The sequence below is a fragment of the Triturus cristatus genome, chromosome 7, assembly GCF_964204655.1.
Source record: "Triturus cristatus chromosome 7, aTriCri1.1, whole genome shotgun sequence".
Taxonomy (NCBI): Eukaryota; Metazoa; Chordata; class Amphibia; order Caudata; family Salamandridae; genus Triturus; species Triturus cristatus.
Window position 1 is genome coordinate 345667937 of NC_140590.1, and position 26638 is coordinate 345694574.

The 26638-nt window shown below is 44.9% G+C and overlaps 1 protein-coding gene across 2 annotated transcripts in view; it reads right to left on the bottom strand.

Annotated features, from left to right (window-relative positions):
- Positions 1 to 2088: 2088 nt before the first annotated feature.
- LOC146809627 (beta-2-glycoprotein 1-like) overlaps positions 2089 to 26638 on the bottom strand; it is an 87459-nt gene continuing 62909 nt past the window's right edge. For both annotated transcript variants that reach the window (XM_085616479.1, XM_085616480.1), the window contains exons 3-8: positions 15881 to 16066; positions 15308 to 15419; positions 14443 to 14519; positions 9920 to 10099; positions 7193 to 7390; positions 2089 to 3472 (exon numbers count right to left, since the gene is read on the bottom strand). In XM_085616479.1, coding sequence (XP_085472605.1) covers positions 3408 to 3472; positions 7193 to 7390; positions 9920 to 10099; positions 14443 to 14519; positions 15308 to 15419; positions 15881 to 16066 — 818 coding nt within the window. In that variant the 3' untranslated portion in view covers positions 2089 to 3407. The remainder of the gene's footprint in view (positions 3473 to 7192; positions 7391 to 9919; positions 10100 to 14442; positions 14520 to 15307; positions 15420 to 15880; positions 16067 to 26638) is intronic.

Here is a 26638-nt window from a genome sequence, read left to right on the forward strand (position 1 = left end):
GCTATGTTGAAAGTATGAAATGAAATGTGAGGCGGCCGCCAGATGTTTCAAACTGGTATCCTCAACACGTTATGTGTGAAATCCTACCATTCACCATGGCCACCGGTCTTAACTGGTTTAAAAGCTACTTTAAGTAAGGAAGGTGATGGTACTGAAGGCAGGAAACATTTTTAGAGCATAATCCTCTTTTTACTTTGCAGCGGTGACGCTATTAACCTCCCTCTAAAAGACTTTAGAACCGGTATTACCACAGGTTACCCTCCAGTCCCACCGGTACATCTCAGAATCAGTCTCAAAATTAGATTTGTTAACTTTATTGTTGTTAAATGTACTGGTGGTCCATGTGCCCAGTATTTTGGACTTACTCTGATTGTGGTCAGTCTCTTCATCGAATATCTGCTGTTACCTTGGAATCTTGGAAGCATATTTTTACAATGATGCTACTGCAGATTCAATGATAAGGACAAGGGGGCAGATTTACAAGCCCCTTGTAACACTTTTGTGCTGCCGTTGTGTCACTTTGGTGATGCAGCGGCAGCGTAAACAATGCAGCCAATTTACAACATGACGCATCTTGGGAGATGCGCCACGTTGTAAAGCCCTGCGTCACATTATACCTGCGTCAGGTATAATGTATGCAGGGTGGGCGTTCCCACGCAAGAAAGCCACGTAGAAGTGATGCAGTGAAATCTACAAGATTTTACTGCGCCACTTCTAGGTTGTCACCGCGTCAAAACCTTACGCCTACGTGAAGCAGGCGTAAGGAGTGATGCAGTGTATTAAGTATAGCCCTCACCCAAGCATTGCTGGAGTGGTGTCGTGCTTGTGACACAACTCCAGTAAGGAGTGACTTTTGGGCAACAGATGCGTCAGAATTTCTGACTCATCTGTCAGTTCTTGTGCCATTGTGCACCGTATTGTAAATACGGCGCATCCAATGTGGCGCAAGGATATTGAATGCTGGCGCAGGGAAACTGACGCAGATTGAAGTCAAAGTCCTAAGCTTCGAAGCACTGAAAATTAACAGTGGCTTATTTACTAAGGTTTTACGCAGGTGCTCGTGTAGTGCAGTCCTTCGATGTGCTTACCATTATAAAAGCCAGTGGGAGGATCACACAACTACGCAGTGTCACGGGAACACACATGCAGCCCTTAGTAAATAACCCTACCGTATTATTATCACCCATTGACGCCCATCTAAACGACCTGAGAAGGAAGGATTGGAATTTTGAGCGGCGCTAGCAGGATTCAACCCTGCAGCTTGCAGCGTTCACGCTGATTGCTCAGCTATTTCCTTATCCCTTGAACGAACTCGCAGTTATGAAGTCATTTCCGGAGTTCTTTTCTTATTGCATCGATCTGGCTGCCATTCACTGTCTCATAGACACACAATGACCTACAGCAGGATCTGAAGATCCACCAAGAAAGCCATGTCTGATTGAGAGAGGTCTTTCAGACGCACCCACCAGTTTGCAAATCTTCCATTTTGTTCTAGAATGTACTGCACTCTTCCGATTGGATTGGTAAAGTTCATGTCTTACGTATGGAGATGAACTCGCTACTAAACCTCACCATTACTAGGATAATGCCCAGTTGGTCATCTGTTTCAAAGGCTTTAGGGACAGTCATCTGCAGGTGTAGGGGCACTCCAGAAACATTATCAAATTTGCCCTTTTAGCATTTCTGAAGACAATCATGTTTCTTCAGATGCTATGAGCCTCACACGTCTGTGCTGCATCTCCTCCATCCCATGATCGCATGTAAACAACTACTGGCCACACACAGGCAGTTCAACACAGCTCGGGCGCATACTGTGCTGGTCTGCGTGGGGTGAATGCTGCGGCGCAGATCGAGGCATCCTGGGCCACTGCAGCTCATTTACTCACAGTCCGCCCTGCCTGCTAAGAAGAACCTGCAATGACGATATTTCAGTCACTTACACCTACTGTAGGTCACCAGCAGCCAACCGCTCCTTGAAATTCCTCAAGCAACTGTGAGCGTCCACATGCGAGACATCCCAAAAAGAGTCTGCCATAGATTTTTCCATAAAAGAACAATAAAATAATTTTCTTCACAGGCTCAAACAATCTCATTGTCACCACATGCATTATCATCTTTATATCTTCACCAAATTAGCTTTCAAAGAACTCTTACTATTGACTGATGCATTTGCAGGTGATTCAGTAATTTCTCAGGAGTACGTGTGTGATGTCACTGAGGATGTTAATAGGCCTGGATTAAGTTGCAGAAGTGCTTGAGTGTGGTCTCCACAGACATCATCAAATGATTGATTGTACTAGAGTGACAAACATTCTAGAAGTTGTTGATTGTTGCCCTTAGTGATGTCATACAGATCTTAAAAGTGGTTGATTGTGCTCAAGAATGACTGTCTAGAATGCGTTGGTTGTGATCTCAGGAGACTGCATTGAAGTACTTGGTACTGCCCTTGAAAGACAGCATGGAAGTAGTTGCCTTTGCTTTTGAATGAGATCATGGACATGAGTGGGTGTGGTCTTGAATGACACTGTAGAAATGGTTGACTGTGGTATTGAGTGGCATAGAGGTAGTTGGCTTGGTCCTGAGTGGCATCATGAAACCGGTTAGTGCTACTCTTACGTGATGTCATATATATGGTTGATTGTGGTCCTAAGTGATGTAACAGAAATGGTTGGCTGTGGTGCCTAGGGACTCCACAAAAGTAGTTGGTTTTGATCTTGAGTGGTCTCCTACAAATTGTTGGCATTGGTTGAGAGTTGTATCATTGGAGTTGGTTGTAGTCTTGTGTGGCATCACTAACATGGTTGGCACTGATCTTCAATGACATCATAGAAGTGATGGATGTTGTCTTGAGTGACACCACAGAGTGGTTTGTTAGATTTGCCGATTGCGGTCTTGGGTGACATTATTGAATATAATAATTTGTGGTCTTGACAAAAGATGCACAATATAAGATTCAATTGTTCATACAACTACAACAGAATACCATCGGGCTGGTTTGCAAAGCGGCATCGTAAAAATTAAGCAAGTCAACAGTAATAAACACGGTTAAGACATGATGAATGTTGCTAACCCTGAGAAATTGTCTCTGAAACCATAAAACTAGGCTGAAATCCCTAAGACTCTCTGCGGACAACGTTTGAGAGTTCCCAGGTATGTGAGTAGTCATATGTTGGAAGGCAAGTTGAGGCCAGTGATGGAATGTCAGTATAACATTATGGAATTTGAAATTTTAAGACTGCAAGCACGTTGGAACCCAGCTCAGCAGTAAGTCTTCTTGTGAGGTCTGGAACCTCAAGCTAGGCTGCCCAGTGTTGCAGGTAAACAACGGCGTAACTCTCTGAGGTGGATGTGCGGTGCCCGCCTCTGTTTCCATTCTTTCAGCAAGAAACTGTAATTTGCTTCGTTTTTCAGCATGCAGCAATTTCTGACACCACTTTCTTGGGGAAAAAATGGTACTGCAGCACGGTGGGTTCTAAAAAGCAAGAGAAGGTTCATGAGAAAAGAGAGGTGTTTCACAGTTTTGAGGGCAGGGGAAGGCAAATACGCATGTTAGACTATATTCTGGGATGCACAAAGTCGTTGCACTAAAAACATCGGAACTTGCAACTAAGGGCCTTATTTATGAGCCATTTATGCAGCAGTTGCCTTACTTTTTGTGACACTGCAGCGGCGTAAAATATGTGCCACACATTGCCATATTAACAAAGGGACGCAGCTAGGCAGATGCGTCACTTTGGAAACCCCTGCACTACATTATACCGGCTTCAGGTATAATGTATGCAGAGAGGGCATTCCGCCGCTGAAAAGGCTCATTGTAGTGGAGCAGTGAAATTATGAGATTTCACTACGCCACTTTTAGGACACCACTGCTTCAAATCCTTACACCTGCTTCACAGCAGGCGTAAGGAGTGACACATGCCCTTTCACATGGGGCAGCCCCATGTGTAAAGACACATTGCTGGAGTTGCATCCGCTTTCAGACACACCTCAGCAATGAGCCACTTTTGCCCCTACAAATACGTCAGGATTCCTGACGTATCTGTAAATGCTTGCGACATGGAGCGCCGTACAGAATATGGCGCATCCATGGTCTCACAAGGAGGGTGCACTGAAAAGTGTTGCATCGCTGTTTTCATGCAGCCATGCTGCACTTTTCCCAAATGAGGCCCTAAAAATCTAATTTATTGTAGGGAAAATATGTCTGCCTATATCAGCATGTTTTGAGGGTCACAAATTTTATTTCCTGACGATATTCAACAGTGAACTCATTAGAATTTGCTTGCCGTCCCTTTATGTACCATTACAAGCAGCTACGTTCTGGGTACAGACATTGGGATCCATCCATAAAAAATAAAAAATGAAACACCTACGTACAGGTGGAGATTTACAGTTCCCCTGAGTGCACTTTTATGTTTTTTCCTTCTCAACAGAACGCCGGTTGGCATCCCTGGCAAGCTGTACCAGGCACAGCTTTCCAGGCTTACTGCTGGGGATGCCATGTGAAAATTACCAGTCCCATATGCTTGCTGTGCGAAATTCTATATAGTACAGCAATCCGCAGAGGAAATGGGGCCTCCTCTGCAAATGCACCCTTATTTTCTCTGCTGTCAAATGCACCCTTATTTTCTCTGCTTTGAAACCTTTTGCCCAATGGAGAAAGCTCTTGCCCTAAATCCTCAGCAATTCTGTGGGTGACCCCTTTTTTTCCGGTCCATACTTTAAAAAAATGACTTTAGCCATTGGCTGGAATAAATCTTCAACAATACCCAGGGTGGAAATGGGTTGGATCAAAGTGTAGGAATTCTCACAAATGTACATGTTTCTAGGTGCTCCCAAACTTTCAAGTTAAATCATGCGTTAGAATGCCCCCTACATCCCATTAGGTTGCATTTACCAGTGCAGCTTTCTTCACACTTGTGATCGAGAAATCTGCACTAATAAATGCATATATGCCCACCTGGCAGTGCTTGGTTTGTGGCGGTGTTTGCAGGTGCTCAACACCCGCACGATGGGGCATTTTATCAAGCACGGCGTTAAAATTATCGCCGCTTTAGCGGCAGTGGGCTTGATAATATGCCGCAGAGAATTCCAATAGAAGCCCAGGTTGACACCAGAACATGGGCTTCTATGGGAATTCTCAAGGGCATATTATCAAGCCCATTATCACCGCTTTAGCTGCAGTTTTCTGCCGCTAAAGCGGCGATAATTTTAACGCCGTTTCTTGATAATATACCCCTTATTTTTTAAACGCCAACACTTTTCTGAGTACACCATCTATCGATGCTCCCAAACTATTTTTGATCAATGCCCGTCAGAGAGTTTAACAATTGAATATACTGCAAACATCTACAAAACTATCACTTGCAGGCCTTGCCTAGAGCTTGGGGTGTCCTAGAATTGTCCAAAATTTCACACTTATTTAAGTGTGACGATTCGTAAGAGGTCAGCACTGGCTTTTGGCAGAAATGTCAGGAACTGTAGATGGTGCCAGCTGCAGTGAAAGGCCTTGGGACCAGGCACTTAAATTGTTACAAGTGAAGTACTGCCACCGGAATCCTATACTCACCATTTTCGACACTGACAAAAAAAAACCTAAGTGCAGTTACAGCACCCCCCACACTGCTGCAGACAAAGTGTAAAATAAAAAGGTAATAAAAGATTTTATTACCATTTTATTTTCTAATCTCTGCCGAAAGGACTGTGGGGGCGGGGTCAGTGCATCATTGCTGCTGATTGACAGCAATGAGGAGTGGCCTCTTCGTTTGAAGTACGCATGTAAGTTTGGCCAGCTATCTTACTACAGCTAACCTGATTTGTGCAATTCAAACCACTCTAACCGAGCTGTCTTAGACAGCTGGGTTGGAGAGCAGGCAAAGGCCTCCAGTACCTTTTGGAGTGCTGAGACAACCTGCTCCATCCAATATAGAGGCTTTTCACTCATGCTGCTTCACAGCATGAGAGCAGCGTCTGGATTGGATAAAGTAGTTGGCTGTGTGACATCACGTCGCGCTCGGAGGTGTCTGGAGTCAGGGACTGAGAGCATTGAGGACGTGCTGCAGGATAAGGTAAGTGAAAGTTTTATTTTTTCCTTCTTGGCATTTTTAATGTAATGTGCTTTCATAATGTATGTGTTTGTTTTTTTGTATGTACCGCCTCATCGTTTTATATGTCACCGACCGCCACTGTGCAGTTGCCTGTTAGAACAGACACTATCATGTTTTAAGTGCGGCCTTCCCCAAATTATGAGCCTGAGCCTGAGCGACCAGCGTTGCATAAAAGAAAGCAAACAAATTCTCCCTTGATCACGTCAGTATTGGTGTGCAATTCCGAAGATTGCACTAACTCCCACCTGTAAAATCAGCAACACAGAGGACATCCGGAGGAAATAAATAAGTGGAAGAGGCATGTGAGCCACCACCAGGACTCTGGGCCATCTCGAGGGACTGCACTGGGTTAGTTCCCTATCACATGTCTGTGGTGGTTTCTGTCGCCCCTTCTAGTGGCAGGTCAGGCCTCAACATAGACACCTGCCTCTCAGTTTATAGGTGCATAAAAAAAGGAACTGATGTCAATGTGAGAAATAGGCAGTCTTATAGTGGCTCAAACATCACATCCGAAACCGACGGACCTGACACAGAGTTAGACTACGCCACCTGTCTGTGTGTGAGGGAAATACAATTCGAGTTTCTGGATCCAGGCTGGTGCCTGGGGAAATTAACAATGTGAGGAATCTGAAGTTAGATAGAGTCTCTACCAGCAAAGGCATTACCGAAGGTAAGTAACTGGTTCTTCAGACATACTCTACTAGATTTTTAAATTGCTTGCAATGTTTTTCCATCTGGGAGAGTGGAGCAGACATGTTCATGCCACAAACTATGAAATGTAGAATGTACTTTCTGCTATACAATAGCAGGCATTGATTTAATGTTTGCGTAGTCATAGTTTATAGCACTAGAAGCAAACTAATAAAATACAGCAATATATGTACTTAGGTGCTCACAGTGAACTATGTCAGAACTCATAATCAAATCAAATTGAAACTCACTATCAAATTAACGTGTGAGTTTTGACTTCTCAGTAAATATGTGATTTGCGTTTGCTATTTACTGGAGACTTCATTCCCTAGTCCATAACAATATGAACATCTCTTGAAATATGAACATGTACCCTACATCCTCTGCAGGTCTCTTACCATCATAGCATGCTGGCAGAGGGAGCTCACCATCAAAGCACTGGGATGGCACCTTGTAGCTGCAGCTGCTGTTCTGGCTGCGGCAGAAGAACGTGACTGTTTCCTGGTGGTGCACCAGCCCCTCTGGTACCTCGCTGATCCACAGCTTCTTCCCCTTGTACAGCACCCGGCTTCGCTGAGCTGTGATCTTACACCGGTCTGTGGGAGGGGGAGAGCAGAATAAGGACAGCGTGAGCACACCTGGGAATATGTACTGCTGCATCCACTCAGCATCCAGCCATGCACAGCTGCATAATATGACATGCTAGCTAAAGCTATAACTGGACAGCGCTTCACCATGTTATGAGGTGCTTAGTCATGCAAAGTTATACTAAGGTATGTTATGCTATTTCCTGTTATGCTAGGTTACATTATTTTATTCTAAATATTATGCTATATCATATTTTACTATGTTATATGTTATGCTACGCTGTGTTATGTTATGGATCATGTATAGAGTATAACATTCCCCACCCATGTATCCTCTTCGTGCCGGAGACTCAGGCTGCCTGACCCAGCACAGCAGTAAGGAGTGACATCACAACCTAGGCTCTAAAGAGAAGTGTTTTAAGGGCATATCTCACAGAGAGATGCTCACCGGTTGGTGTGCCCTGATGGGGAGAGACTTTCAGAGGTAGTACTGGCTGCCTGTACACACTTGCTTCTACCGCCAATGCTCTCAGTTGTAAACCTGGCAATCAGGAATAAGGGTGTTCTTATCCTCAGAGCAAAGACGTCTAGATGGTGAGTTATGCTTCTGTGAGAAAGGCTAGGCCCAACATGCAGCCTTGAGAGCTGGCCCCTGTTAGACAACTAGTGCAGTGCCCAGAGGAAAGGGGACATATGTTCTCTATAGCAAATCCAGATTTTCTGCATAAATCACCCCAGATTACTTTCTGAATCCTATTTTGTTGGCTTTAGGACTCTGTGCACTTTATCACTGCTAAACTGTAGCATAATGAATGTTTCCGCTCTATAATGTGCTGTACATTGGCATCACCTCTTTGAGCTGTTAAACTTTCCAAAACGTCCCTTGTAAATGGTGCCTTCAGTGAAACTATGGCATGTAAAGTTAAATGCCATATGTGGGCTTCCGTGTGTACTAACACCACCCACATGTATGACAAAAATATATTTCTGCCACTAGCACCATTGTACCCTGGCTAGACTACAGTTTAAATACACTGCAGTGGCATATAGCAGGGGAAATGCCTTTGCCATGTAGCAAACGCCTACTTTTATGAATGTATGTAATCCCTAAAATGTGCCTTGTAGGGCCACAGGGAAGGATGCTAATCTATATAAACACCAATGGGTGTTAACTGCTGACCATGTAGCAGGGACTAACTATCTGGATGCGACAGTAACAGTTGGAAAAACAAAGCACATCTTTAGCACAACCTCTTTTAACGTGGAGATTCCAGGGAGGCACTCTCCTATTCATCACCAGGACCCGCCTGCCCATCCATAGTCACATTAGGAGAGAAACCCTGTTCTTCTACTCACCTATCACACTTTTAGAGCTGGAATATACCTTTTTGGCTGGGACAGATAACAACTCTGGCTGAAAGGACAATGAAATACCTCTGGACCCAGGAGAGGCTAATGCATAGTATGTTATGTGTATTTATAAAGCACACTATCGCTGGCTGCTGGCCACTTAGCAAGGATTAGCTATTTGGGAGTAGGCAGGAACAGTTGGTAGAACAAAGGGCAGCTTTATCACTACCTCTTTGGACTTGGGGATGCCGAAAAATGAAATGTTATTCTATTCATCCCTAGGACTGGACATCCTAGTCAGTTAGGCTCCTGCTACAGTGAAAATGAAAACTAGGCTTGACCCTATCAGGTAGGGTAGCTACCAAGAAGCAGAAGACAGGCCTTCCTGGTGGTACAGGAGCACCTGGGTAATTTTAAAGTAAGACAAAGATGAAGTGCTGCAAGACACTTGGCAGGACTGGATAGTAGAATTCCTCCAATCATTGACTAGTGCACAGGATAAATATGGCACTTCCATGATTGACCACCTCCTCTGTGCATTCCTGGACCTGGGTAGACTCCTTTTGAAAGAAAAATCCTAACTTCAAACTCTGGCTCCTGCTGATGAAGGACTCTCATAAGGACTCAAGGACCCCTGAATGCTCCTGGCACTCCGAGATTAGAACTGCTCTCCAAGGGTCATGTGGTTGGCCTCCTGTTTGCCTGCTTCAGACACACAAAAAGCAGAAGTACTATTGACTCCACAGGGCACAGCTGACTAACGAGGAGGCCAATGGCTTGATTTATATTTTGGGGGAAAGTGTACACCATCGCAACAGTGATACAGCCAGGAGGAGAACATGCTAAGTGCATATGAATGTTTAGCTGGCCCAGGAATTAGGTGCACATATTTCCTCCTCCCCCTGCTCTGACATCCCCCCCCCCTAACCTGGCTTGCACTAAAAAATAAAATGATAATAACATTGTGTTATTATTATTTTTTTAACCCTTTTTTTGCACTGCTGAAAAGCAGTGGGAGAACGCTCCTCCGCCTTAGCGGAGGCGCTGTCGCTGCTGCAAGACTTATCGGTTCCAGTGGTTGTAGGCAGTTCAAAGGACATCAGCCTACAGAATCTAAAGAAAGGATGTTGTATCACTGCAGAAATGAAATCTATGAACTCCCCTTGTCTACACAATACCCGCTTTTACCTCTACAGGCTGGACTCGCCGACCACTGGCCATTTGCTTGGCAGGAAACTTTGTTGGCCCCGTCCAGGAAGAAGTTCCTCTTGCACAAGTAGTAGATGACTTCGTACACTCTGTACTGCGGCTTCTCAACTGCTACCAGGTACCCATTGGTGATCTCACCCGGAGGGGGGCAGAAAAGTTCTAAAAGAATGCGCGGAAATGTTTAAGGGAGAATCCATGACACTTTCATTTGTTCAACTATGAGCAATGACATACATTTATAAACATAGCACTTACTCAGAGGCCAACCATATTTGCTGCATTAGTCCACACATTTATAGCATGCACCCTTGATACTATCTGCAGACTTCCATCAACCCTTGGTATTCAGTACAAGTTTGATCTATGGGCCATAGGTACTTTAGCGTTCTTGGTTAGCTACTAGTGTTTATCATAGCATAGGCAATGCCTGAATTTGAAACATGAAAGTGCCAGCACTCACCATCCCAGAGTACTAAAGGCACACTGATAGTATTGCATCCCCTTTTTACTCATCCTTTCGAATAAAACAGTTGCAGGTACTCAGTACCTGCCCATTTAAAGCACTGGGTATAGGGTCATAAGGCATGTCACAGAATAGGGCCTAGTTACTTGTGCCTGTGAGTTACAACGCATTATTTTTCTAATTGGACCACATGTAAATCACATGTAGGCCAATTAGAAAAAAATGACTATTTTAATACATATACCTTTGTTTATGCCGGGAAAATGAACGGTGCTAAAATAATGCTCACAGACCACATTAATTGTATAGAAGAAGTAATGGGTATTTGAAGATGAATGAAGCAGCCATTTGCATTGCATTTTCTGTAGATTCATCTATGGGAAACCAGCACAGGGCCTGGGAAAGACAATTTAAGCAAAAAAGGTCCCCCTTTCCTTGCCACCAGCCAGATGGGAGGCTCGTTCCAAGGGAAAATGTGATACAGCACGCTGGCTTCTTAGCGCCTTCCTGGGGAGATTTTGAATAACATACCCAACCAGTACAATATCCAAGAACACAAGCTGAAAAGCTCCACACTGGCATGCCTGACCCTCGCCCTAAATAAGTCCGAAGACAGGGGAAACCAAGATACTTCTATTGAATTTTGAATTACCCTAAGCTGTGGCAAAATATGTTCCAGAAAGTTTTCTCCACAAATAAGAGCTTAGAGGTCCACTTGACATGGAACTCAAAGCTGTGTCCCTCATAAAATGTACTATAATTGCCACAGCCAATAGAACACTTGTGAATCCGGCCAATGATAAAGGCGTGCCAGTCTTTGAATGAACTTCCAATAATCTTATACAAGCTAAACCAAGCACCACTGCTCTCCTGCGTCAACCTATGTATGACGTCTTGGGATGGTCGCGCGGTTATCACAACGACACATGCTACATTAACGCCAACCCAAAGCCTACAAAATCACCTTACATTACCCCCTGAGTCATCGCCACGAACCACCATCATAGTAACCACAATGAAGTGCTGGAATGTCCTCAACGATCTGATCATGCGCAACACTCCTCTGGAAAGCAGCCTTCGCATAAAACAGCATCTCATCAACATCCTCTCTGCCAAAAGGCACAACCTGGACCCAGTAAGCAATGAGCCAAGATTAACAGCCATGCAATTACACGATTCAGCAATAACACTGCCATAGTTTACGACTACCTCCTCCACAGATCAAAAAAACATTTATAGAAAGGCTAACAGGAGTGGCTCATTAAAACTAGTCTGCAGTGTCATGTTAATCTGCACAGAATTATCTAACACAGAAGATCAAGGGGCCCATTAGGATGGTGGGTGGACTTTGGTTCACCCGCCATTCTCGCGGTGCTGGGACCGGACGCCAGACGTGCGGAAGTCCTGCATCGCTAACTAGGATGCGACCGCCACCCTGGTGGTCGCATTCCGCATATTTGACATTGCGGCGGGTAAGGCTTACAGCAGGACCCGCAGCAGTGCCAAATAAACATGCACAACATGGCAGGTACCACGCGGTGCCTGCCACCTTGTGCATGGGAATGGAGGGGGGTACCATGGGAAGCCCCCAATTTCACCCCATCCCCTTTCCCCCCGGGGGCCCGCAACGGGCCCCCAAAGGACATCCCCACCAGCCTTTCCATGGTGGTATCGCCGCCATGGAAAGGCCTTTGAGAACATGCACCCTAATATGAATGGGCACCGCCACCATATTGTGCCACAGCTCCTCCCGGCCGGCAATCGGAACGATTGCCGACCGGCAGTAAAGCGGCAGACTCACTTTGCGTCCGCTTGGTTACCCCCTGCCATCATAATATGGCCGGGGGTAAATCAGGTTGAGATGGCGGGCGTATCGGTCTGCCTGACATTCTAATCACCCCCCAAGTGTTTAGTGGTCGATACAATCAACCATAAACACTTCATCTCAGTGGAGATCTACTACCTTTAGGATTATATACTACATTCTTGGATCAGCTCCTTGAATTGACCCTCCAACTGCAGACTGGGGCCAAAAAAACATGATCAGAGGAGACTTTAACTTGTGACACAATGAAACTTAACTAAAATTAGCAATGGATCAAAAATATGCAGGCTCTAGAACCTTTGCCAAGTTGGCACAATATTCACAGTAAAGCACACTCTCGCCAAAGCGGACACAGCACTAGCCTAGCTTAAAGACAGAGAACAGGGAAACCAAAGCTGGGCATAAAGTCCAATAGCATACTTTTTTTTTAAAATGAACCTGTCCCAACATGGTATGCCTCAAGTCAGTGACTGAATAAGAATTGACTCCTTATAAGACACACAGGAGTGGGTACCAATTTTCAGCCAGGAAGGCTTCAGTTGGGCCTCTTCTCAAATAAGGCAGACCTTTAGCACTGACACCTCACATGCCTGCTTTAATTGACGCGCACCAGGTTCAGCTGAGCTATAATAACTGCATCGCAAAGGTTCATCCTGAAAGACTTTGGATAAAATAACTTTCTAATAACAGGTACATAATATTACAAACAAATGAGTCTTTCCCTCAAATGTGAAACAGGAACTATGATGCACGCCCTCAACCAGGCAAAGTGTACGGCTAGGACCTGAGCCAATTTTTAACTGGTTGATTCCAGATTTTGTGGTGATGGAGTAATACTCCGAAACAGTGTATCAAAATTGTCCAATGATTATCTCACTACCATATGCATTAATACCTGAAAATCAGAGTCACCACAGGAATAAAATTCTCCTTGTAGCCCGACCTATTGGGCACCCAGGGGCATATTTACTATGAAATGGCAGAGCGCAGCGTTAGCCTACTTGGCTTAACGCCGCTCTCCGCCACTTCTGAAACACAGGGCTGCACCATATTTACAACAATATGGTGCAGCCCTGAATTTCCCCATGTACTAAATTTAGCAGACTAGCGCCAATGCAGACACCCGTGCACCATAGTACAAGGGTGTCTGCGTTGAGGGGAAGATTGTTTATGTGCAGGAAGGTCTTCCTTCCTGCACATAAACAATCTTTAAATGGCGTTTAGAAATTTCTATGTAACTTCTATGTGTGCTGCTTAATGCTTAATGAAGGGTCGCCTTCCTTCACATAAACTATCAATGGCCTTTTGCTGTTTCTATGTGTGCTGCACAACGCAGCACACATAGAAACAGCAAAAACTAGGAGAAATTAAACATTTCTCCTTGTTGCGCCTGTTTAAGACCAGGTTTTCCCTGGTCTTAATTTTGGCGCTGCCCCATATTTACGCTGCCTTTGTAAACATGGGGCAGCGTCAAAATCAATAGGTGTATGGTGAAACGCCCACCGCAACACCCATTGCCCGCCCCTTTCATGCTAAATATAGCATGAAAGGGGGCCTTATTCACAAGACGGCATTAAGCCACGTTAAGTGACTTAATGCCACCTTGTAAATAAGGCGAAGCCCCCAACGCCACAGGAACGTCGTGAAAAGTGACATTGTGGTGGCGATAGGGGCTTGTAAATATGCCCCCCATTTTCTTATTACATCAGTACAGGAATGTTAAATATGAGGTCAAAACTCCCTCCACCCATTAGAAAACATTCCTGCTTCACTGAACCATGAATACATCAATCAAAAGATATATTGTGAGTGGTTCCCTCTCTATAATGGTAAGAGTTCCAATGAAGCCTGTCCTCCTGGATGCTTATAGAGATAAAGTGGATGCGGGCAGAGGGGTTAACAGGTAATATGGGGGGCCCCACTAGAAGTGTATGTGACAACTTACAGCGGATAGGCATGATAACAGTCATTGTGGTGGAGAATCAAGCGACACCACTGCTTGGCTGACAATAAAGGGGATACTGTCCTCTCATCCGTCTGACTAGAGGGGTCTTTGCCCACCCTCCATAAACATTAGAGGGACTGATGCTAACAGAGTGCTATTTGCCATCATTTGGAAAAGGGAGGAGGCATAAGCATCTCTGGAGCCAAACACAAGAGATTTAGAAAGACTCCTGTACACGCAGAGCGGGACTGAGCATCAAAGCAACTTACGTCTGCAGGTGGGTGCGGCGGGGGACCAGGTCAGGTTCTCTTGACATGTACTGACGGCAGATCCTTCCAGGGCATACCTGTGACATGTGAAAAGGGTAGCGTATGTCAGTGAGCACCTTCACTTGTCGGAAGACCAGAGCTAGACCTAAGCTTTACGGTACACATTTGATCAATACTCCTCCCCCCACACGGTTGGTTCATTGACTACTTTTCAACATTTGAGTAGTATAATGTTGCACATTTGTTTGTGGCACATACACTGTGATGAACAGCAGCTATCCTGCCTATTGCTTTTAACTCCGCAGGGAACTACTACACCCAACTTATTACCACTACCACACATCGACATTGTCTTGTTCAGGAATGGTTCGCTAAGGAGGAAGGGAGTGGGCATGTCAATATTTCTTCTTTTATTTGCAGAAATAAATTGACGTGATCTCAACTCATGTATTGACATTTCTGGTGGATTCAGTACTGTGCTTTGGCATTGGTCGGTATTCTGTCTAGACCAGGTTCAGTTTTTGGGCTTTAGATTCATCCCAACACAATCAGGGCAAGAGTTGTGATTGAATTGGGTGTACTGAATAATAAATGTACTACATACTCATTTCTGACTGGTTGGTCCCTGTCCAATAATATATAATAATATCTGCTGAGCTCTGTTTCCACCCAGAGGCAAGTAATAGTGAGATACATCTCCATTTTGTTTGGGCTGGTTTTCCCAATTCTCTACTTCCGCTTTGTGCCATCTATATGAGGTCCTCCCAAAGCCCTCTTTATCTTACCACTTCCTCTTTCCCTGTCCCTTGAAAACACTATCAATGTCCATGTCTACCATCTACGTCCAGTCGCAGAGTTCACTCACCCTTCCTTGCAGAAATACTGGACAGAACTTCCAACCCGGAAGGAGGAGCCGGTATAAAATCCACTCTCAATCCTCGCAGGAGGGTCGCAGGAGGCAGCGGAATTTAGATCCTCTGTAAGAAAAACACACGCCATCATACATAGGACATTGAATCAAAGGACAGATTAGATATACGTTTCCACTCTTGACAAAATACATGGTCTCTTCATTTAAAGTCCTGGGAACACATGTAATTCTAGATTTGTTCCAATAATGTGTTCTAGAAGGACGTACTTTCTGGAATCTGGTACCTCCTTGGAAAAGTAAAGAAGATCTGCTTGTTCAGTAGCATGAAAATTAATTAGGCTCTCCAATATGTAGACAGTGAATCATCAGACAGATATTCCAACAACTCAAGAGATCCTAGTGGGGCATTCTGAAGTTGGAGGCAACAGTTTTGGTCTTGTTGTAATTGGCCATGAAGGATGAATGTGTCATAATGTAAAGTAATCTTGGCATCTACTCAGTTGAAGACATAACAATCACAACTCGCCACTTGTCAATATTGAAATATGGCATCACACAAATTGGTACCTTCACAAGGCAATGCCTGGCTCCATTTTCTGTCTCCTTGACAGCGAATGAGTGCTGCTTCCTGTCCGTCAGCCATCTTGAATCCCGAATGGCAAGCCACTTTCATCTGAGCTCCAAAGAACTTCGATTGGTTCACCAAACTTGTGTCCGCATTGTCAAGTGTCAAGGGCCATGGGCAGCTGCGGGCTAAAATGCAAAGAATATCACGTTAGGTGGCTCTATTTACCAAGTACACCTGTGCAGTGACCTTTGCGTGCCTCTTTGTTTCTGTTCAGTGCTGCACCGCCCACCAATACACATATTTCATCAATTACGCATGCTGTCCTATGCTGACTCTAAACCATAAACAGCACAAATATTGCTTTCTTTTGCATGTAAGTAAGATCATTCGTCAGTAGCTGAAGCATTAATCTCTGAATGCCTTTGAGCCCTCAGGCTCTGAGTACCCATCGCATAAATTTGAATTCGCGTGTGCCATTCATCAAGATCTTCAGAATGCGTTTTAGGATAAAGCTGGTAGTACAAGTTGTAGTCCATGGCAGAGAGGTGGGAACTGGCCAGCTTAAGTCGACTGATACTTGTAATAGAGTGGTTGAGATATCTTGCTCAAAATTATGAGGAAACGCGCAAAAGGATGTCATAATATAACACAACGAGGTATTAATTTATTTGGTTATTATTTAGTAACGTAATTATCGTGCACACTTAACTCAAACTCAGCAGATTGCCCACAGTCACATTAAGAGAATTTATGAGCACAGGGCCGCATCAAGCTTCAGGCAAGAGACATACAAAGAGAAAGATGCATTTCATGTTTTGACAGTCCAGGCACACCGACAACACCCCGTCTCTGGAATTCAAACTGCAAAACAACTCTTAAATCAATAAACATTCCTCCATTGCCAAAATGAGTACTAACAGTCCGTGTATCCTTACTCGAAGTGGTAAGTAAGTCCTCACGATAAATTCTGAAGAACACAGGGGCATATTAACAAGGAACAGGGAAAATTAACGCTAAGGGCGCTTAGCGTTAATTTTTTTAACGCCCGCTATCGCTGGATAATATCGCCTGGTTATCGCGTTATTAACAACTCTAACCGCCTAGGCGATAAAAAATGCAGCGATAGCGGCATTTTGGGAGGTTATCGCTGGTAATGCAGCGATAAAACTACAAGGATAGGGAAATCCTTGTTGATAGCCCATGATGGATTTAGCCATGTAATCCACCTCCCATTGGATTACATGGCTAACTCTGAAAATTAGCAGACATAAAAAAGCAGCGTTAACCGTGGATAGCGCTGCTTTTTTGTCTCTAACAGGGTTAGCGTGAAGCTTGATAATAGGAGAAATGTCGCTTAGCGACATTTCTCCTATTATTTTGCTCTGGAACGCCCCCTTTGCATCTCATTATAGATGCAAAGGAAAGCGTAGTGAAAAAGGGTGCTAACATGCGATTTTGCATGTTAGTACCCTGTTGTTTTTATCTCCGCTTCTTTAGCCTTTAAAGCCAAAAAAGCAGAGATAAAGCCCTTGTTAATATGCCCCACAGTCTTTAGTTTGCTCTTAGATGGCACCAGAAATGTCTTCCTAATCCCTCCTCCGTTGATAAGAGTTGATAAGAGGGGCGCGCTGTAGAAAAATAATTTAACCCTACCAGACTGCTGTGCCCACTGCTGTTCCGCGCTCTCCTGCTGCCCTGTGGGTCTCTCCCCGCCGCCGCGTCTCCTTGCATCGGCGCGACCGCGGAGCGGGAGGGACTACCACCCCCAAGATCCCTTGCGGCAGGAAGCCGTCATCGACATCACCGATTTGGCGCCAGGAGGCATTTAAATTTGGAGGACACTCTCGGCAGAGCGGGCGCGCTGTAGAAAAATAATTTAACCCTACCAGACTGGTGTGCCCACTGCTGTTCCGCGCTCTCCTGCTGCCTTGTGGGTCTCTCCCCGCCGCCGCGTCTCCTTGCATCGGCGCGACCGCGGAGCGGGAGGGACTACCACCCCCAAGATCCCTTGCGGCAGGAAGCCGTCATCGACATCACCAATTTGGCGCCAGGAGGCATTTAAATTTGGAGGACACTCTCGGCAGAGCGGGCGCGCTGTAGAAAAATAATTTAACCCTACCAGACTGCTGTGCCCACTGCTGTTCCGCGCTCTCCTGCTGCCCTGTGGGTCTCTCCCCGCCGCCGCGTCTCCTTGCATCGGCGCGACCGCGGAGCGGGAGGGACTACCACCCCCAAGATCCCTTGCGGCAGGAAGCCGTCATCGACATCACCGATTTGGCGCCAGGAGGCATTTAAATTTGGAGGACACTCCCCGCGTCGCGGGACCGCGCGCGGGCGGCGCCGGGCTAAGCCCGGGCAAAGGGCGGGCCCTCAGAGGCCAGAGGAGGCCGGGGTGGGGTCAAACTCTGTCTTGTGTGAGGGTCATACACAGTACATTATACCACTCATCAACCATGGCCGAGAGTGACGATTCCATGACATTGAGTAAGGTAGGGGGTCCCTCGAAAGGTACACTAGATTGCTATTTTAGCAAAGTTCCCATAGATGGAGGGAAGGAAGATATTCTAGCTGTGCGACGGGCTGAGCGTCGCCAGTCAGTGGAATATTTGAAGAACAGGCCCTTGATAGACTTAATTCAACAAGCTACCTTGCCTGATGTCAGCCCCTGTAATGAAAGTGATGACTTGCTGTCTTTAGATAGCGTTCCTGTACTCCTGCGGGAGTTTTCCCCCCGAAGTTTTCCACCTAACCCACATGATAATGCCCATACGAATTCTATTTCCACTCATGTTAATTCTCTAGTGGACATAGAAGAGATTGCTAACTCTCCTTTGCCAAACACGGTGATAGCTAAAAAGAAGACTAGGAAATTATTGTTTTCCAAAGTTCCTGGTCCACCACTAAACAAAAGGAGGAAAAAGGGGGGAGACTCAAGCAGACCTAGGATAAGCCACACCGAATTTGGGAAAAAAAAAATTAATGCCACTAATTTAGATGCATCTACTCTTAAGGCCCCCATAGTAATCACACCTACTACAAAGGTCGCCTCTAATACAGTTCCTACATCGGTGGAATTGGTCGCTAGGATGTATGACGTTACAACGCACACTTTTACAACGCATGCACTTACAACGCATTTTTTACAACGCATAATCCATTACAACGCATGACATTACAACGCATGACACTACAACGCATTTTTAAAAACTACCTTTACAACACATTTCCATTACAACGCATAATACCTTTACAACGCATACCATTACAACGCATAATATTAAATTGCATTTAAGGTAAGTATTAGATAGTATAGGGGTAAAAGTTACTTTTCTAACTCCAGGGGGTGCAACAGTAGGGTAAGAGTTGGATAGTATAGGGGTAAAAATTACTATTCTAACTCCAGGGGGTGCAACAGTAGGGTAAGTGTTGGATAGTATAGGGGTACAAATTACTATTCTAACTCCAGGGGGTGCAACAGTGGGGTAAGTGTTGGATAGTATAGGGGTAAAAATTACTATTCTAACTCCAGGGGGTGCATCAGTAGGGTAAGTGTTGGATAGTATAGGGGTAAAAATTACTATTCTAACTCCAGGGGGTGCAACAGTAGGGTAAGTGTTGGATAGTATAGGGGTAAAAATTACTATTCTAACTCCAGGGGGTGCAACAGTAGGGTAAGTGTTGGATAGTATAGGGGTAAAAATTACTATTCTAACTCCAGGGGGTGCAACAGTAGGGTAAGTGTTGGATAGTATAGGGGTAAAAATTACTATTCTAACTCCAGGGGGTGCAACAGTAGGGTAAGTGTTGGATAGAATAGGGGTAAAAATTACTATTCTAACTCCAGGGGGTGCAACAGTAGGGTAAGTGTTGGATAGTATAGGGGTAAAAATTACTATTCTAACTCCAGGGGGTGCAACAGTAGGGTAAGTGTTGGATAGTGTAGTGTAATATTATGCATTGTAATGGTATGCGTTGTAATGGTAGTATGCGTTGTAATGGAATGCGTTGTAAAGGTAGTTTTTAAAAATGCGTTGTAGTGTCATGCGTTGTAATGTCATGCGTTGTAATGGATTATGCGTTGTAAAAAATGCGTTGTAAAGGTAGTGCGTTGTAAAAGTTGCGTTGTAAAGGTTGTTCCCCTGGTCGCTACCTCATACTGTCCATCTAAGGAAATACAGCATATTGACCAGCTTGCAAATATTGAACATCTCATAAGGTCATTTATTCTACTAATCATTGAGAGGCTGAAGAGGGTCGAGGAAAGGCTACGGAATTTAGAGCTGGCTACTTGTAGTAAAGTGGGGCAGGCTAAGGACCTACCGGTCCTAGCCCATCCTCCTGTAGCCATTACGCCTTTGTCTATTCCTGCTTCAAGTGAATGCCCAACTGCAGGTAGTACGATTCCAGATCTCAGGCAACAGATGCCTATATCACCCAAACCTGTAAGGCATTCAGTCCCATCTGCTTTTAGCAAAACATATGGGGCCGAAAAAATTCAGGGTGTGGGAAATATGGATGTTGATAGGAGTTCTAGTACTGTTAAGGATACAAAATGTAAGGAGCCCCAAGTTGAACTACCTCCTGAATCTGTTCCTTACGTAGTTATACTAGCGGGAGTTCCTAAACTACCAGATGGCAGGAGGGAAGGGTTTTTTCAACTCAAAAATAAAACAGTACACTGGCTGAGACAGTATCGTCCCCTTCCTTATAATATTAATGGTGAGATCCTCCATGTACGCCGACTCCCTTGGCTAGGAAGCAGGGCGAAGGATATCAAGGGGGACCTAATGGTTATAAATTTTAGAGATCCCAAGGCTGTTATACATATCCTAAATTGGCCACTAGGGAATCCTGGTTATTCTATTGTCCCCCTCGAACTTACTTACTTCTATCCCAGAACCCAAGGGATTAGAGTTGGGTACCCCGCAGTTTGTGACTTCCCCCAGACTAACCTATGTGCACCTCCAGAATATGGCTATACATTTCAAGAACCAAATCCTATTCCAAAAGTTTTGGATAATGCCTCAAGGTGGGATACTATACCGCCTAGGAATTATGGGAATAGAAACAGGAGGATGGACCACTTGATAACATTCACGCCGCTAGAGGCTGTAAATAGATATGAAGCTCTTTCTGGCCTCGACGGATGCGACTGACATATGTGGTCACTGACTAATTCACCCCCTGTTTTTGCCCAACCTAATCCAAATGATATTTTCAGCCCATTGGATATTGGCAAACCTGACCTAATTGTACGATCCGAACAGTGTATGGGGACCCAGATTCTAGAACCCCCTGTTGAATTCCCCTTTATCCCCTTTTTTACTCCTTGTCTCCCCATAAATTTTATACCTGTCCAAGGGGCTGGTGTTGGTATCCCCACCTTGAAAAATTCCAATGGTTCTCTGGACTTTTTACCATCTAAGAACGTCATGGTTGCTGACCATGTCAGAATCCTTTCGTGGAATGTGGCGGGCCTTAAAAACAAGCTTCCTATTGCTGATTGGGGTGCGTTTATTGCCACTTTTGATATCTGTTTGTTCCAGGAAACTTGGCTGCTTAATGAGAGTGTGGTCTCGGGCTTTGCAACATATGATATCTTGGCAAGTATGAGCACTAGGGGCAGACCTTCGGGTGGTCTATCCATATGGGTTGGTACATGCCTAGGAGTAAAGGCACTTGAAATTCAAACCAATTCTCGGGATGTTCAACTGGTTCTGTTGGATCCAGTAAATGGCCCTAAAATTGCATTGATTAATGTTTATGCAAGGCCTAATAAGCGGGGCCATGAATCTGAGACTATTGCTGAATTGTCCAAACTTATGCAGCCACTTGACCCCTCCACTGTGATATTACTGGGTGGGGATTTTAATTGTCACTTTGAGCCCCTTTGGGACCCAAATTTAGGAGATGCAGATGAAGTGGATCTATTATGGAATATCCCAGATCCGTTGATGCCGTTGGTTAAAGTCTGGACTCCCCCTGTCTTGCAATTGCAGTCGCTGGCCCTAGCAGCATCACTGCGAGCATGCAATGGCAGGGTGAGTCCAGATAGACCTGGGAAGGCAACATTTAACAGACTAAATCATACTTCAATAATTGATTATATTTTTATTGAAGCTAGGTATTGGGATAGGATTCATAAATTTGAGGTCATTGAGAGGTTTGATAGTGACCATAATGCCTTAGCACTGACCCTAAAACCGGGGAGCTTTGGCTTAAAAAATCCTTAATCGGACGTAAATAAAGTAATTAGTCCACTGATTATTACAAATTGCAGAAGGAGGGTCAAATGGTCTGGAATCCTAATGTCCGATAGTAAACTTGCGGAACTTTACGAGATTATTATACCATTTCTTGAAGAAATGGGGAGAACTGGCACATCGGTCAGCCCTATCGATATACATGGCCAATTGGTTATGGCTTTAAAAGATACACTGTTTCCGGTAAAAAAGGTAACTCAGCTTCAGACCACAACTGTTCGCTGGTTTAATATGACTTGTCGCATGGCCAAAAAAGCTCTGTTGCTGGCCATTAAAACCAACGACAGAGAAGTCATTAGGGTAAATCGCTCCCTATATAAAAAAGCAATTAGTGATGCGAAGAAGGAAAGGGAGGTTTCAATGTGGGAAGAACTGGGTTTGGCACTTAGCCGAAATGATGCCAAATCTTTTTGGTCCATTGTAGCAACTGGAGTTGGTGGGCAACACCACGCTCCTGCACCTAATATTGCCTCCTCAATCTGGGAAAGTCACTTTGGTGACTTATACGGTATGCCAGATCAGGATGGTTTAATTATTGGCACCCTCGAACCTTTACCACCTTCCGGATGTTGTGATCCAGCTGATCTTTTTACTCTGACTGAGGTGGAAACAGCGATAGGGAAGATGCTTCCCAACAAGGCTCCCGGCCTTGATAAATTGCCTGGAGACTTGTTCAGGGCACATCCAAAGATATGGGCCCCCTATTTGGTTACCCTATTTAACTGCATCTTGCAGGGGGACAACGTGCCTCCAACTTGGCTTGGAGCTGAAATCGTCCCTATCCTAAAAAAGGGTTGCCCATTGACCCCTTCCAACTACAGGCCCATTAGCCTAATCGATACTTCCCAAAAATTAATGGGGAGGATTTTGTTGGATAGGGTCCTGGAGTGGATTGAAGAGAAAGGGATCCTTTCTACCTTCCAGGCAGGTTTTAGGGCTGGCATTTCTACTGTCGATCAGATTTTTCGCCTGCAGGTCCTGTATTGGAAAACAGCCAAGGTGGAGGGTGGCAGCCTCTACCTTGTGTTTTTGGACCTGCGGGCAGCTTTCGACTTAGTCCCACGAGCCAAATTGTGGCAGGTTCTAGCTGATCTGGGCCTTCCGCCCTATTTGTTAGTAGTCTTATTTAGGCTCCATGAAAATAACTTTGCCCAGGTGAGATGTGGCAAGCATGGTGCCCTTACTGATCGATTTCCTGTCCACAAAGGTGTCCGCCAAGGGTGTGTGTTGGCTCCCACACTATTTAGTCTCTACATCAATGGTCTTGTGGACCATCTGAATTGTGTGATAAACAATGATGCCCCAAAATTGGCAACAGGTCGAGTGCCCGCTCTGATGTTCGCAGACGACACTCTGTTGTTGTCTAGAACATCATCGGGCATTCAAAACACACTCGATGGTTTTGTAAAGTTCTGCGAGCAGCGGGGATTGGAAATCAACTTGGGGAAAACAAAATTTATGATTTTCAACCCCCCTAAGCGGGTACGCCCAAATCCAGTTTTATACGGCACTCCCCTTGAAAGGGTTAAAACTTTTGTCTACCTGGGTCTTACTCTAACTGAGAATTTTAACTGGGATAAGCAGATAGCCAAGTCGACGCTTAAGCTTTCCCAGTTGGTGAGGGGTCTCAATAAAGTTTTCAAAAAATCGACCTATAAACCAGTGTCACCTGTTTTGGAGATTTTTTGTCGACAAGCCAGAGCGGCCGTAATTTATGGGGCTGATTTGTGGGGACATAAGCAAATAGAGACCCTTACCAAGGTTGAGCAGTCCTTCTTAAGAACACTTGTAGGGCTCCCCTCTAGTACGCCTCTGACTCCCTTGAAATTTGATTTTGGCCTAGTCTCAATAGATGAGATTGTAAGTGCCAGACCAATCTTGTATTGGAAAAGGTTGTGGTCGGTTCCCGAACTGGCCTCATACAGAGCTGAATTCATTGAGATCTGGTCTCTCCTTAAATCTAAAAAGATCCCCTGGCTCCAACATATCAAAGGAGCTAGTGCCTGTCTGGGACTCCCGGAACTCTGGGCTTCCCCAGAAATATTTTGTACCGGGCTATCAAAGAAAGAATTATTTTCCCTGATATGTATACGGAATTTCCAAATACTATCGAGCTCTACAATGGTGGGTACATTGACTTCTGAGTTCCTCACAGTTAAATCTGAGTCAAAATTCGAGGAATTCATGGACCTAATTGAACCCCCGCTTGCTCGAAAATTATATATCCAGCTTAGACATGGTACTTTACCAGTTAGGTCCTTTTCAGCTAAGTGGCAGACGCAGAACCAGGAAAGTTGTCCCGCATGTAATTACAAATTGGAGACTGTTTCACATGTGTTGTTCTTCTGCCCTGTATACTCTGCAATTAGAAAATTTTGGTTAATTCCCATTTGTAGGAATTTGGGATTTCGTCACTTTAAGCAGGCCCTTAGGACTCTAACCTATGACACCCACCCCCCTATTATATTTGCAGTATCTCGCTATTTATATGGCATGTGGCGCAGGAGACGAATCTTTTTAAATTAATTTTTGTATCCACTTTCCTCATGATAACTTGTTGTTTAATTTCTTTTTAAAATGTAACATTATTTATTGTTTTATTGTACTTGACGATGTACTTATGTGCACTTTTATGGTCTTATGGCCGAAATAAAGTTATCACTGACTGACTGATAAGAGTAAAGGGCTTGAAGCACATTTTCTTGCTAAAACAATTGCTAGTTGCATGGACTGGGATCTTGGAAGGATGTACTGACGGGTACAAATTTGAAGGTCACCACTTATATAAGTAGAATGACCACATGGGACTGATTTAAAGCTAAAACAGAAAGCCTTAAACTCAATTTGAGGTGGTAATGCCAGCAGGTGGCTCTCCCATTGCACTAGTACTCAAAGTTTCCCAATCCTGGATTTACCTACTGGCTGACTTTAAGATAGCTTGTTGGCAATATGAAGGCCTTTAGCAGATGCGAGTGGGGCTCACGCCCAGGGCGCTGCAGTCCCCCCACAACTTAGGTTCAAAGAAAAGTATGTTTAAACACTATTGCACGAACACTGTTGGCATCCTTGTCTCATTTGATGTGTTTTTCTTTTCATAGCTCACCTTAATCTTGCCATCACTTACCTTCTTCCTACTCCTCTAAAATTTTCAGTAGATAGGTAATTAAAGAGGACAAGTAGAGGTGGGGCCCAAAATTTGGTTTCAACCATGGCACCCTCTGAGCAGAGATCAGCTCTGCCAGGGAGTTTCACCAGCTAAAAATGTATGCATCTGATTGAAAGCCTAAACGAAGGACCACAAGCTAGGGCTGACCATCTGAAAACAGAATACTACTCAATGTTGTCAGATAGATGACTCTTCTTGTTTAGACAATGTACAATGAAAGACTCAGCTGGGAAAGAAATATCAATCCTAGGGATTTTGATGATTTAATCAGCTAAGGAGACATTCAATTAATGGCAAACTATTTTCGGTCATGAAAGGTTTGCAAAGAGGTGGTCAAGGTGGATGACACAAACAGCGAGAATTAATTCTTTGATTAATCTGCATAGGAGATGCAAACATTTATTAACCCCTCACGGGTCCTCCTTGTTCCAGTCCTTATACAGTGTGGCAGACCTGCTTCCACACAGCCAATCAAAAATGCTAGAAACAACCAAAAGCTAAAGGTCATACAAGCCCCTCCCACCCGCCGTCATGCCTTTTTTTTTGCTCCGACGGCGGTCGGAATGCTGGTGCTCCGTGTTTCCTGTTTCTGTTCCGGTTTTCCTGCGGGATAGTTGTGGTGCCGTGAGTCTTTAAAAAACATTTTTTGAATTAATAAGAAAAGGTCATTTTTCCTGTGTTGTTTTCTATTTGATTTTGTTTCTCTGCACGGCCATACCGGTGCTCCGTTCGGCCGCGCTCCTGCTCCGGCGTCTGGACGCTCCCCGCGCATGTGCTAGGCTGGGGCGGGGAGCTCTCCTGATGTCCTGGCTCCGGGTCGTTCCCACGCTGGGAGTTAAAAGCAGCGTCCGGCACCCACGGCCATATTTGATGTATGTGGCTGTGGGTGGAGACTGCAGGGTGATGGTCCTATTGATTGCTCCCTTCTGGCCTTGCCGCCTTTGGTTTCCTCTCCTGTTGTGGCCAGAGGGGCCAGTTTGTCTGGCTTCCTTTGGTTTCTGCTCCTCTTCAGTTTCCGCTCCTGTCTCTGCCTTGCCTTCGTCATTTGCATCTGACGGCCTGGCTCTTGAGCGGTTGACGTTGGAGTCTTTGATCTGCTCTTCTGTAGTGGCTTGTGACATCCAGTTGTCATGTCGGCCTTCGACCCCTAAATGCTATGGTCGTCATTGGGGCTCTTTTGTCTCTTGGTGTTCTTTGCATTGTGTGGATCCTGTGCTTGGGGATCCTGCTTCTGTGCTGGATTTTCTCCGGGACGTTTTTTTAAAGGGCCTTTCCCCTTCTCCTTTGTCTGCTCAGTGGGCGGCGGTTCGTGCTTGTCGGAGTCCTGG